General features: G+C 56.6%; 1 protein-coding gene across 4 annotated transcripts in view; it reads right to left on the bottom strand.

Annotated features, from left to right (window-relative positions):
• TTC28 (tetratricopeptide repeat domain 28) overlaps nucleotides 1–13,934 on the bottom strand; it is a 627,778-nt gene that overhangs the window by 35,116 nt on the left and 578,728 nt on the right. For all 4 annotated transcript variants that reach the window (XM_023241623.2, XM_045042316.1, XM_045042317.1 and 1 more), the window contains one exon: nucleotides 11,524–11,664. In XM_023241623.2, the coding sequence (XP_023097391.2) occupies nucleotides 11,524–11,664 (141 nt within the window). The remainder of the gene's footprint in view (nucleotides 1–11,523; nucleotides 11,665–13,934) is intronic.

Genomic DNA, 13,934 nt, shown 5'->3' with positions numbered 1-13,934 from the left:
TTACCCACAGCAGCAGACCTCCCGGCGGCCTCTGTCCCCTACTGGCCATGGGACTCTGGCAAGCACGTCACTCTCCTACCTCCCTCTTTTCCTCGCTTGTAAAACGAAGGGGTTGGACTAATGTCCTTGTGGGTCTCTTCTAGTCTTAATAATAAATTAAAAATCGGGGAGCCTGGGTGGCGCAGTCGGTTAAGCGTCCGACTTCAGCCAGGTCACCATCTCGCGGTCCGTGAGTTCGAGCCCCGCGTCGGGCTCTGGGCTGATGGCTCAGAGCCTGGAGCCTGTTTCCGATTCTGTGTCTCCCTCTCTCTCTGCCCCTCCCCCGTTCATGCTCTGTCTCTCTCTGTCCCAAAAATAAATAAACGTTGAAAAAAAAAAAAAAACTTAAAAAAAAAATAAATTAAAAATCAACTCAGTCTAGGAAACTGCTGAGATGATGGTGGCTTTTCTGGCCCCTGTGCTGACCGACAGGGCCCAGAGCCCAGCAGCCCTCTCTGTGCTCGCCTGGTATGACACCCGTCCCGGGGAGAGGTTCAGAGTCACGGCCAAATGGCAGCGGGTGCCCAGGCTCTGAGCCCCTGATGGCAGTGGGTGGTGGGTGTGAAGGGGCGTGTGGGACGGTACGCCCCTGTCGTCCTCCTTGCAGGCACACCTGCCTCTTCCCTGGTGCGGCCACCATGGTAGAGGAGAGGCCATGGAGTGGGCTGGGGGTCCTCTGGGGTGGGACCTTGGTTACTGAACTGCTTTGCCTTCTGTGGGGCCTTTTAGGCTGGCTGACTTCTCTGTGCCTCAGAAATCTGACTCTAAGAGAGAGAAAAATGCTTTCCACTTATCAGAATGGGAGGGCTGACTGAGATGCAGACGATTCCCAGGTGGCAGGAGTGTGAGCCATAGGAGGGGTGCATCCAGGCACCTGCCAGACTGGCCACGTCCACATGCCTCTCTCAGGGTCCTAGGAGGCATGGTTGCTCTCCTTTACAGATGAGGAACCAAGGCTCCCAGAAGGTAAGAGACCTGTACAAGGACACAGAGCAGGCCAGGGGCCAGGTGGGCCTCCCACCTGGTGGGGGAGGGGTTTTCACACTGAGTGACCTGCCAACCTGCACCTGCCCCTGGACACCCCCCCCGCCCCCCGCCTTCCCCGCTGCTGGGTCTGTGCTGGGCAGCTGACAGTCGGGAGCCTCTCCTGGGGGCTGCTCTGCTTCTCTGGGCTTTTTGGGATCTGCAAGGAGGGGCCAGGCTGCCGGGATTCACGGCAGCACCACCGCGCAGCTCCAGCAGGTGGCACTGGCCCCCTTTCCTCAAGGCCTGTCCGTTTATTGCCAGGGACCCCGTGGGGCTAATTGACAGCCTAACTCTCAGCAGAGATTTTCTCACACCACACCGTCTTTATTAGCTCATTCCTCAGATGATTTTTATTAATTTACTCCTGGAGAAATATTCGTTTTCTCCACCGCATGGCTGTCTGCGTGGTGGTGGGAAAAGGAGAGGGAGCGAGCCCAGATCCAGGGAGCAGGGAGGCCGGCAGGCAAGGCGGAAGCTGCCGGGTCTCTGCACGCACAGGATGCAGAGCTGGAGATGATGTGTGAAGCACTACCGGGGAGGGCAGAGGCATTGGGGTGTAGTTTATGTCTCGGGAATGATGACAAACACCAGGCGGCCTGGGCGGCACTCGCCGCTCATGAATCTCCCTTCAGGGACGAAGAGATCTATTCCCCATGCAGGGCGATTTATAACTGGGATGGGCCTGCAGAAGACCCCGCGAGCTCGGACGCGCTCGGGCTCACACACGCCGAAGCAGCCCAGGCTGTGGCTGTGTCTGGGCTGGACGTGTGCCTGCCCGGTGTGAACAAGCCCAGCATGAGGGGAGGCAGTGGGGGGAGGAAGTCCCCATCCAAACCGTGGCACTGTGTGGGCACCAAGCCAGTCGCCCCTCCCGTCAGGGCTCCATTTGAGGAGGGGAGCTAGGTCACTGTGCACACGGCTGAGCGGGCTAGGCATCCCCACCGCACCACACACATCGGTCTCTCGCACTTTCATACCCAAACATGGAGAGCAGAACAAGCAGGTGGAAACAAGGGAGCAGGGGCCCGATCTCGCTTGCTCGAGAGAGACTAAAATGGGTTCCTGCTCAAGCTTGACAACTCCAGGAACGGCCAGAGCCACCGGGCCTGGAGATTCCGTCCCACTGTCCCTGCGGCACGGAGACAGGAACCAGCGACCCAGAGCTGAGTGCAACCAGAAGCCTTCACTGCGTATGAACAGACGGGCTTTGGCTTTCCCCTACGTGCACTTGGACCCTGAGGCAGGCAGGCCTTCGAGGGCAGACCCTGGCGGACTGTGAACAGGACTCCCTCTGCGGGGGAGGCAAGAGGCCCCGGCAGAGCACAGGGGAGCCGCTAGGAAAGCTGCCATTTCATGAAAAGGCAGAGGGGCAAACCAGGGCAAACCAGCGCTGCTGGGGCTCTGGCCCTCAAGTGCCAGGAAAATCCACTGCTCAGTCTCTCAAGCAGCGTGTGCTTACTGGTCACCCAGGGTGACTGCGGACGGGCATCAGTGAAGGGAGGAAGCGTCAATCCCCTGAAGACGGAGCGAAGCCTGAGATGGCCAGAATGTGTGCGTGTGCATATGTGGCCTTACAGCCTGGCCGCAGGCAGGAGGGCTGAGGCCACCATGGAGCACATTGTCCTTCCCCACCTCCTTCCTGGGCCCCATCCATGTTTCCCACCAGACACTCGGGGCCTTCCCCCCTGTCTGTCTGTCCGGATGGAGGGCTGTGGAGTAAGGTGAACCAGGAACACTCACCACAGGGCACACCCAGCCCTGGCATCTTCAGGACCAGCAGGAGGGAGAGGAGGGGAGGAGCAGGAAGGGAAGTAACTGATGGGGGGCATCCTCTGGGGTGGGTGCCCCTCCTCAGTGCGGTCGGGCAACAGGAAGCCTGCAGCCTGGGGGGTGGCCTGTGTGCTCTGGGGAGCCCAAGGCCTAGAGCTGTGTTGATCTCAGGCCCCGAACTTCCGTCTGGAGTGCGCCCTCTCCCCCCACATGGCAGACCCTGCATGGAGCACCAGTTTCCAGGGACCCTCCGTGAGCGGACCTGGCCTCCTGGTCAGGGCTGTGCAGGGAGCAGGGAGGAGGAGGAGGCTGCTCCCCGTAGTGGGGAGCCTGCTGCAAGTGCGGCCGCATTTTCTCAGCTGTATTTCCTCCTCGGCTCGGTTAAGGGCTCCTTACCCTCTCGGGATGTCTTCATCGCACATTTTCACTTTCTAACGGCCACTTTGGGCAGCTCACTCTCTGTGCTCACAGCCGCAGGGTAAGTCAGGCGGCCTGTCCTGGGCCCCGGGGGAGTCCTGCCTCTGCTCCTCTCAGGCCTTGAGAGCCCCTCCACCTTGGTCAGTGGGGAATTCCTCACAGCCGAGCACTGTTCTTGGGAGAGGCCCCCACCAGACAGTGAGCGGAGCCATGTGGCTCCGTCCTCCCTGCCCTCAGCCCTGCCCAGGATGCTTCAAAATCCCCTCCAGGACTCTGAATGCTGAACTGAGTCTTCTGAGGGATGGGAGCCGGCCCGAGATTTGAATAAGTACCTGGGGTTTAAGGTACTAGTGGAAAAAATTAATTGGCAAATCCATTATATTCAAGTAGCCAGAGATGCCTCAATTCAATTTAAAAAGGACTCTGATACCATTCAGTGACTCCTGCTGAACATCCTCCCATGAAGGGTTGTCTCCTCTGGGAGATGAAGGCTGTCAAATGCATTTTAAGTACTTATTCAATAAGCTGTCAGCACTTTCTGCCTACTCACCTCCTTAATTACCAAGTGGCTGGCTCACCAGGTCTGGCTCCCTCCTCAGGAGAAGAGCCACGAGGCTGGGTGGGCCCACCCAGGCAGGGACCCTGGCTTCCCAGCAATGCTGGCTCCTCTTTAGCTCAAGGACCAGCCTGGGATTCCACGTGGCTTCTCTTCTCTTGCTCTTGGAATGTTGGGTTTGCGGGCAGGTTCACGGCCTAGGTGAATGGCTGTGGCACAAAGCTCTACCAAGAGGGCTTGGGCCCACCCTCCCATGGGAGACACAGCCTCTGCCCACTTGGGGTGCTTTGCTGTGGCCATCTGTCCTTTGCCATAACGTGCATGAGGCTCCATGGCCAAAGCTGCAGATGGTCGCCTTGGGAAAACTTTATGCCCAGGCCAGGCTTGCACGGGCTTTACCCGCTGACTACAGACAGCGCTCGGGACAGATGGCCCAAGCCAGGCAGTCAGTGGGGGACAGCTTTATCGTGTACTCTGGGATGGAGAGAAGAAAAGATGATCCTGTGTGTGCTGGCCTGTCCAGCTGATGCGTGTCCCGCAACGCAGGAAAACTCTTCTCCAGAGGACCTTGCCCTCATACACAGTTTGTGAGTCAAACCTGTCTGCCTCCCCTGCACCTAACAAGCCTATGAAGTCTCACCTACTAGCTCATAAAGAACCTCCAGGGCCATATTAGTATCGTCCAAAGACAGAAAGTACTACCTCCGGAGGTAGTGAGCTCCCTGTCACTGGAGGAGTTCAAGCAAAGGCAGTGATCATGTGGTAGGGGTGTTAGATGGGCGGTGATCTGGGGACATGAGCATTGTCTCTGGAGACTGACAGATGTGGATCCTAATGCTGCCTCTGTTACTTACTAGCTGCGGGACCTTGGGCAACTAATTTAGCTTCTCTGAGCCTCAGGGCCCTCATCTGTAAAAAGGGGTTGCAATTGTACCCCTCAAGGCTGTTGTAGGGATTGACTAAGATAATACATGTAAAGCCCTAAGCACAGTGTTGGGAAGTAACCAACAGGCATTCACCACTATCATCATCATCACTATTGTTAGCAGTTAATGTCTGTCTCAATCCTGGCTGGCCTGCCTTCCTTCTTTCCTTCCTTCCCTCCTTCCTTCCTTCCTTCCTTCCTCCCTCCCTCCCTTCCTTCTCTCCTTCTTCTACCCATTCTTCCTTCCTCCCTCCCACCCTCCTTCCTACCTTCCTCCCTCCCTTCCTTCCACAAATAAACAAGTACCTGCACCCACTGAACATAAGGCAGGTGGTGAGGTGCCCCGGGGGATAAAGAGAGAAATCAGATATGATCCAGCCTTGGAGGAGCATGGGGCCTGGGTCGTGACAGGACACGGATATCCATAACTAAAACACAAGGCAAAAGGCGGTGGCTCCTTTCTCGACAGATAGAGTGCCAGAGAATTTCAGAGAAGGAGAAAAGTATTCTAGTTAGGGCAACCCAAGATGGATTTGTGAAAAGGGCTGCTGGAGACAGCACCTCAGGGGAAAGCCTTCCCTGGCCATGTCCCGTGCCCAAGTCAAGGTCTTGAGGTGAGAAGGGGCAGGGCCAGGGTCCCTTTAGGTTAGGACAGAGGGTACTGGAGAATGGGGTGGGAGGTGGGAATGATGGCAAGGCCGGGCCATGAGGACTCAAAGACCAAACCCTGCCACTTCAGTCCCCTGGGGCCCCAAGAGAGAAGGTGATTATTCAGGACATGAGCTCCAGCCAGAGCAGGACAGCGAAGACCAGCGGCCCGCAGGCTGGGTGGGTGGTGAGGGCAGTAGCATGGGCAATGGGGGCTCAGACGGCGGGAGGGCCAAGCCCAGCTCTGCGCTGACAGGGTGGGAGACTTGGGCCACTAACTGCTGAGTGACGGCAACCTTGCAAGCATGCCCCTAGGACTGCATTAAATGGCCATCTCAGGGGGACAGGGAGCCCCCAGGAAGGGTCATGGCAGTGGGAACAGACAGAGGGATGTAGACCATAAATGTCACAGGGTTGACCCGGCAGGTCTTGGCAGTGACTTGCATTTGGGAAGAGAGCTCCCCAGGGGGTGTGCGGGCAGGGGGGTAGCCTAGCGGTTACTGGGAACGTAGGAGGAGCCCCTAGGAAGGCTCAGCCTCAGCACCGCACTGGGCATGGGCTTCAGGCAAAGTTGGAGCAGCACTTCCATATGAAGCACCTGAGGACTCTGCTAACACCAGACCGTGAGTCGCTAAGTCTGGGTCAGGGTCGGGCCGGGGCCAGGCCAACACTGGCTGGGCTGACCTCTCTGCTTTGGCACACGTTCCATATATAACTTTTATTCCCCTTCCTCTACCTTTATTTTCCCTCTCTCATGCTGTTCTCCTCCATTTATTTCTCTATGATCTGGTGGCATTTGTATATTTTGGTAAAACTGTCTTAAGTAAGTCCTGGAACAAGAAAGTGAATAAACGAGTGACAAAACATTATTTATAAATTAAATTGTGCCTTATATATTGGTAAGCTTGATGGTCAGGGGCAGCCTGCGGGGAATCCTTTCGCATTTTGAATAAACTTGTCACTACCCGGTAGGCATCACTGTACAGTGACTTCTGGTAGAGCATTCCAGATGTCACAGTGGCACCTTACTTGTATATGTGCCGCCTGCGGAGAAGCACAGACTGGGGCGTGGGGGGGCCCATGTGTTAACCTGGCAGATGCCTCGCGGCAGGGGAACTGGACAGGCAGGGGCCTCGAGGAGGGCTGGCTAGCGGTGCCTACCATTCAGTTGGACGCCAGGACAGGGGCTCCTGCTTGAGGCCCGGTGACGAGACCCACCTCTGCCACAGCTGTTGGCAGGAAGGCCTCTGGGCAGGGGGAGACACAGAGGGGCTGGCCCAGCTCAGAGTTGGGGAGAACGCTCAGCCCCCTTGTTGGAGCCAGCAAGAGAGCAGAATAGAGTCCTGGCCCAGAGTCACAGGGCCACCACCAAAGAGCAGAGGGCAGGGCTGGCGGGACACCAGCCAGAAGCTGCGAGTTTGGAACCTCGAGGCTCAAGGTCGGGGCTGTGGCTATAACAGACATTTCATTGGGTCTGCATCGTTTATTCAGTCTTTCTGGTATTTGGGGGACAGAGAGAGGCTGTAAGGGAAGGAAGCATCAAGCTATCCAGTCAGGTTCTGGGGCGGAGAGTCAGTTCACCACCCCCCGCCTCAACCGCCACGCACACACACACAAAATGGGCCTTTGGTGCCATAGGAGCCTCAGACCCAGGTGGGGAGAGAAAGAAACTGCTTACTACACAGCAGATCTGTCTTTCTATCACCACACTGATGGCATCCTCCTGACAACTCCCACTGTCATCGCCATTTTCCAGATGGAAAAATAAAAGGCTCAAGGTCACCCACTAATAAAAGTTCCCAAATCCAGGTCTGCCTAGCCCCAGAGCCCTAAGTCCCCTCCCCCACCCCTCACTCTGCTGCACCACAGAAAAATGTCCAGGCGTACAGAACACAGGCATAACCAGAACACCGTCTGTACGGGACCTCCCAGTCTGCTGCAGACCTTGGTGGCACTGCTGCGGCCTGCTTCGGGGAGGTGCCAGAGGCAGGTGTGATATGGATGCTTATAAAGAACTGTAAGCACATGTCCATGCAGACCCATGCATGACACAGATGCAGAGAAACACGGGTTTGTGCACTCTCCGGTGTACTGACTGGGCTGACCTTGCAGAGTCAGCTTTATTCCTCTCCGGTCCCTGCTCTTCCCCAGGCCTCTAGGAATCTGGGGCAGAAGTGGTCCCCAGCCTCTTGTCCAGTGCACATCTCATCCCATCTCACCTCCCCCGCAGACCAGGCTTTTGCTCATGAAGTTGAAGGGCAGGGCAGGCTCTGGAGCCCTCCTCCCTCCCCACTGCCAAGGCCTGACTCTCTGGGGTTGAGGGCGGGGGTGGGGGAGGAATCAAGTGCTGTTGATGCCCCTCCAGGTGACTCCCTGTCCCCAACATGGGGCAGTCAGATCTGGGGGGGGGCAGTCCCCCAGTGCTGCCCCAGGCTGCACAGCCCGTGACTCATTGCTGAGGTCCTCTGCCCAGCAGGCAGCCCCTCAGTGGCCGAGTCCACATGATATACCTATTGGAAAAGGCCTGTGCCAGAGCCACACTAGATATGGCCGTGCAGACCACACCATGGCCTGCCCACTCTTGCCCAGGCCTTCCTTTAGGCTCTCCTCTTCCTGCCCCGACAGTCACAGGGGGCTGGTTTCTATGGGATGGTGACACCTCTCCTCTTCTTTACAGGAACCCAGCCTTTGTGAGGGACTCTCTTGGGGCACTCAGACCAGGCCCAGGACCCTCACTTGCCAATTCCCCTACCTGTCTTCTTTTAGAGGCAGTGGGTGTGTGGCTAGGGTGCTGGCTAGAGGTTGCAGAGACCTGAAGGAAGGCCCTGGTGCCTATCTCTAGAATGAGGATACTTAACACTTCTTTGTCCACTGTTTAGGCTGTCGCCACTCATCTCTGGACAACAGGGAAGCCCCTTGGCACACCGTGTCACACACAGCCATACATGTGGAAAAGTAAAGACATATGGTGCACACTATACCAATGGTAGCAACAGAAAGGAGGACATTCCTCTCTGGGAGACCTGTCCTCATTGATCCTGGATGGGTGCACCTTCAATGCCAAGGCACTGCCCTTGGACCTTGAATCCATTATGCAGTCGAAAGCTGTCCAATTCTTCCTCCGCTTTCCTGTAGCAATTGTGATCCGACTGCTCCCAGGTTTGGCCCCACATATGTGTGTGCGTGTATGTGCACACACGTGTATACACGCGCGTGCACACACACTCCTCATACACACATACCCCCCGCCACACGCACACGGGCACTGGCCTTCCAGTCTTCAGCATAAGTTCCAGAACACTCTGCAGGATAAGGGGCAGCCTCTCTGAGGCCTGCAGCTCCGTCCTGCAGCTCCGTCCTCTCTGAGGCCCGCAGCACCAGGGTCAGGGTGCTAAACAAGAGAAGAGTCCTCCTTTTTTCTCATTAGTGGTCCCTGCCCTGAGCTCAAGCAGTGTTTTCTACCAAAGTTCACAGGCAACAAGAAAAACAGTGGGTATGGAGACCTCAAACTCAAAGACAGAACAAAGAGCCAGTCCTGGGGAGGCAAGAGAGAAGACTCTGATGCCAGGTCTCACGTGACTTGCACCAGCCGTGGCAGCCTCGTTGCCAAACCAGGCCAGCAAACCATCCCGGAACAAAAAGGCCAAAGAGCCCACGAATCACCGAGCCGGAGAGCCCCGGGGAGGGGAGCTGGTGCTGCCCCAGTGCACAAGGCCCCACACACATGGCTGCCTCCACTTCACCTCTGTGGGCTCCTGGGGGGTGGGGCGGGGAGAGTGGGGAAGGGAGCACTCTGCAAGCCCTTAGTCAGGATCAGGCGTCTGCAGAAAAGCCACTTCTTAGCCGTTTCTGTTCAGAGACAAACCAGCTCACCTCCTCAATGACATTGCTGGACATGTAAGGGGCAGAGAGGAAGGCCTGGGACCCCAGGGCAGGGCACACGGCAGCCGTCGAGGTGCAAGGAATGTGTGGGGGGTGCGGGCTGGCAGAGCAGCTGGGAAGAGTGACCTGAAATCCAGCTTTGGCACTGCTCCTGCGCAGGTCTCCAGCCCCTGGCCCACGTGTGCCCCTCAGCTGTGAAATGCAAGGCTGGACTGGATGCACGCAAGGGCCTGCGCTGCTCCAGCTGACAAGGACACCTTGGCCTCTGTGGTCCCTCCCTTAGCTCTACTCCCCTTGGATGAAAGCCAGAGCCTCCTTCCCGGGTGCATCGGGGGGGGGGGGGCGGCAGAGGGGACCTGGCATGGCAAACTGTCCTAGGCCTCATGGGCTTGCTACGTGGAAGCTGAACAAACACAGGCTGTCTCCCTCATGCAATCTGCCCTCAGAAACCTCTAGAAGGTGAGGATTGGAAGTATCTGTGGATGCTGCTGAGGGAACTAAGCGTAGAGCAGTGGGCAGTGAGGCCCAGGCTCCCCACCCAGCCCGAGGCTGAGATTGCATTGTTTAAATGAACCCACAAATTAATCCATAGTACTGATTGTGCTCATAGGACCCATGTTAGAACAGATCTGAAGGACAAAAACCATTTTCCCAAACGATCAGCTCCATGATCCACAATTCACACCACTTCACACCCAGGGATGATGAACTAGGATCTCAGGTATACCTGGTCTGACCCCTTTCTAACATACGCCTAAAGCCCCGGACGAGGGGCTCCCGACCGCTGGTGGGCCTGTGATCAGGCCGCCACGGATGCCTGATGGCCTGCCTTTGGCATTCTCTCACGTGAAAGACATGAGGTGCCATTGGAAGAGGAAGGGGAAGAGGAGGTGAGGCCACAGCCCTAGGTGGCCCCCACTTGCTGCACGCAAATCTCATCCCTTCCCAAGTTTATCCCTCCACCTTATCTTAGGAATTCAAGCTCAGCACTGTCCTTCCCACTTTACTCAAAACAGTACACCCAGCAGGTGTATGGCACCTCCTATGCATTAGGAAGTCCGTCAATATGTTATTTATACGTTAGCTCCTTTAGTACCCGTGTTAAGGGAACCCTTCAAGGTAGAAAGCCTGTCCCCATTCCGGTGATGAGGAAACAGCCTGACAGTGTTCACACAGCTGGCGAGCGGCAAAAGCAGAACCCGAGCCCTTCACGCCGTGGTCCCCAACCACGATGGCCACACCTGGCAGTCAAGAGTCACCTGCTTCCCAGGCGGAGACCCTGGCAGAAGGGGACATGAGCCCAGGCCCGGTCCCCTGCCTCCTCCCACCTGGCCATGTCCCTACACGAAACTAAAAGGACGGGGCAATGAACCAGCTTAAAGTTGTGGTCTCCTTCAACCAAGCTGCGAATTCCTACATCCCTGGCCCTTGGCTTCCATCCCATTCAGCAAGCCCCTGGGAAAGTAAACACACATTTGTCACCCCGACAGCACAATAACGGGAGGAAACCAGGGCCTGCAGCAGGAGCGGACAGGGCACACCACAGCCCACAGAGCAGGGCCGCCAGGCAGGGTACAGTCACTTCCCTCCTGCGTTCCAGGCTCGACCTGCTGCCCTTTAAAGTCAAGGCTGTGGCAGGGACCCAAGTGTCTGGGATGTCTTTCTGGAAAAGTTTATCTGGCTGTGGCTGGGCAACCAAATGAAAACGGGACAGTTGCCCCTCACCACCCAACTGCCTGCCCCCGTTTATCTGGATGTAGCTCGGTTATTACCCATGATGAAAAGATGGGGGTGTGCGGGTTGGCAGTTTCAAGCCCTATTTGGTCAAGTACTGGAGAGACTGGGTCTCAGGGTGGATGGGTGGGCTGGGGTCTGGACAAGTTCTCCCCCAGGAAGGCTGGCATCCCTGCTCTCCGTGGCTCCCCTCAATCTCCGGCGTCTGGCCCACAGGTTACTGACAAAAGTGGCCCAGAAGTAGGTGGCTCTGCTCTGTGTGGCTTCTGCCTGCTGTTCGGGCGGCCGGGTGGCTCTCTGCTACATGAAGAGGGGCCTCCCGTCCCACACAAACGCAGATTCTCACATCTAGCCTGTCACTGTTTCCTCGCTCGACCCAGAGGTGCTGCTGTGGCCCCGAGGCCCTGACGAGCGCGGGGCTGTGGAAACTCATTGGAAACTCATGACACGGGCCAGAAGCCCAAACGGCCAGAAGGAGCGTCAGCGCGATCCTGCAACCGGGCTGGAGGACAGAGCCCGCACGCACCTGTTAAAGAGGTTATTGCGGCGAACCATCCGCAGAAAGCCAGTGGGGTCGGTAACCGAGTTGAGCTTGTTGTTCATCTCTTCAAACTGCTGGTCCGTGAGGTCTCCGGCTTCGCTCTCTGTCTCACTGCTGGCACAGGGCCTGCAAGGGAAATCGCAGGGTCAGCCAGTCGGAGAAAGACGCGCTCAGCTGTGGAAGTCTGCTCGAGGGCCCGTGCCACTTCCCTGCCCCGCGCAGGCCTGGTACTCAGGGCCTCCCCGAGGCGGCATCACCCAGTGCCCCCTCGGTGTCCCTGTGGCCCTCTTCCCTCCTCCATCTAGGGCTTCTCGAGATGCACTGTGGTTGGTCGTTGCTGGCTGTCGCCCCAACTCGGCTGTGAGCTCTATCGACAGTAGATGCTGTGCCTGAACCAGTGTCGCACTCCCGGCATCCAACAGACACCCGAAAGCGCTCAACAGCCGGAGCAGAGCCCGGGTGGGTGTGGCGGTGTGCAAACTCCCCAACCCACGTTCCGGTCTAGCCCATTCCAGAAATGGTAACTGAGAGCCTCACGTGCGCCAGGCACCATGCCGGGCCTACGGGACACGCGGCCTGAAAAGGCAATTTCCCCGCAAGGAGACGGATACACGTACAAGTGGCTATAATGCCAGGCAGAGCGGGCACTGTTTGAAATGGAGGCTTGAGAAGCGTTGCTGATTGGGGCCCATTTGGCAAGCTCATCATGAGGAGACTACAATTTTCAAATTAATAAATTCATATTTCCCCTGTGACAGACTGCAATAGAACATCTACAATGGGTTTTAAATAAACAGAAATACCCAGGAGTGCCTCGATTCATCAGCACGATTAAAATGACAAAAAGCTTATGAGCTGTAAACGCTGAGTACTTGTGGCCCAACGTGACCCAGAAAGTGGGCGAAGGAGTGAGTGCATCAGAGGCAGCGCTGCCCATCTGGAGCCCGTCCCCCTCACACCTTACAGGTGTCGCCACACCTCACAGGGCCTTGAGGCTGATACAGCAGCCCTGCCTGCCCGCCTTAGCATAAGAGTCACACTCAGACTTTGTGCTGCCCAGACAATGACTCTGTTTGAGGTCTCCTGCTGACTAAGAACCAGGGTGGAAGAGAGGAGGGCATCAGGGCCCTGGAGGAAGAAGACAGCCGCCAGGCACAAACCTCTCAATGCTGCAGAAGTGGGGCCTAGAGAGGGATGGGCATCCCGGCATCCAGAGGGAACAGGCTCTGCACATCAACACGTGGGTTTAAGGTGAACTTGACCTGCTTAAAACAGGCTGGTGAACCTGTGACATCAGAATGTCATGACAGGAAGGGCAATGAGCCCCTCACTGGGTCGTTATGGAGCCACACAGTGTGAGAAGCTGCCCGAAGAGCCTGAATGCTCTGTGTGAATGTTAAGCCTGGTGTGATGGGCCAACCTGACTGGGTCCCTCCGGGATGACTCTGGGTGTATCTGTGGGGGTGTTTCTGGATGAGGTTGACATCTGAATCTGAAGACTGAGGAAAGCAAACTGCCCTGGCCACCGTGTGGGAGCCCCGTCCAATCCGCTGAGGGCCTGAACAGAACACAGAGGCTGAGTTAAGAGAGAATTCCATCTCTCCCTGACTGTCTTCAAGCTGGGCCATTAGTCTTCTCCTGCCTTCAGGCCTGGACTCAGACTGGAACTTACTCCATTGGCTCTCCTAAGTCCCTAGCTTGCTGATGGCAGATCTTGGGACTTCTCGGCCTTCCTTACCATGTGAGCCAATTTCTTGAGTGTGTGTGTGTGTGTGTGTGTGTGTGTGTGTGTGTGTTGCCCTATTCGTTCCATTTCTCTGGAGAACCCACACTAACAGCCGGTAATTAGGCACCAGAGCCCTGATTCAGCCATGTTCCTTACAGAAGGTCGTGCAAAGGCCTGGTCCCTGGGAAAGGTTCCCAAGGACTGAAGCCCTAAAGGTGTCAAAAGTGGAGCAGTCTTCAAAGACAGCACAGAGGTATGCTTTGCGGGCCAGCTACTCGGCTTCACCCCAGAACCATGCCAACAGCTGGTACAGCCATTAGCCCGCTTTCCTTCCGGGTGCACACTATCTGGACAGCACTTCAAAGCCAGCACAGGGCCTGGCATGCAATGAGTATGCAACAAGAAACTGGTGAATGAATGAATGGCGCAAGCCAGAGAGCACTTTTTAATATGCAAAGTATTTCCCATTTTATTGTCTGTGACGTGGCTCTTCTTGTCTCCAACTTACTTCTGAGGAGACTGAGTTCAGAGAAGCCAAGGAACTTGGCCAAGGAGCCCCAAGTGGTAGAGCCAGGCGTGAACCCAGGTCTTAGGTGTCTCCTTCCCCACTCAGCCTCTCCCCTCTAAGGCTCCAGGCCTGTCACTCCCAGCTGGCGTTTGGCTAGGTGGG

Source organism: Felis catus, chromosome D3 (assembly GCF_018350175.1).
Source record: "Felis catus isolate Fca126 chromosome D3, F.catus_Fca126_mat1.0, whole genome shotgun sequence".
NCBI lineage: Eukaryota > Metazoa > Chordata > Mammalia > Carnivora > Felidae > Felis > Felis catus.
Note: the sequence above shows the minus strand (reverse complement) of the source record. Positions and strands in the feature narration are given on the sequence as shown.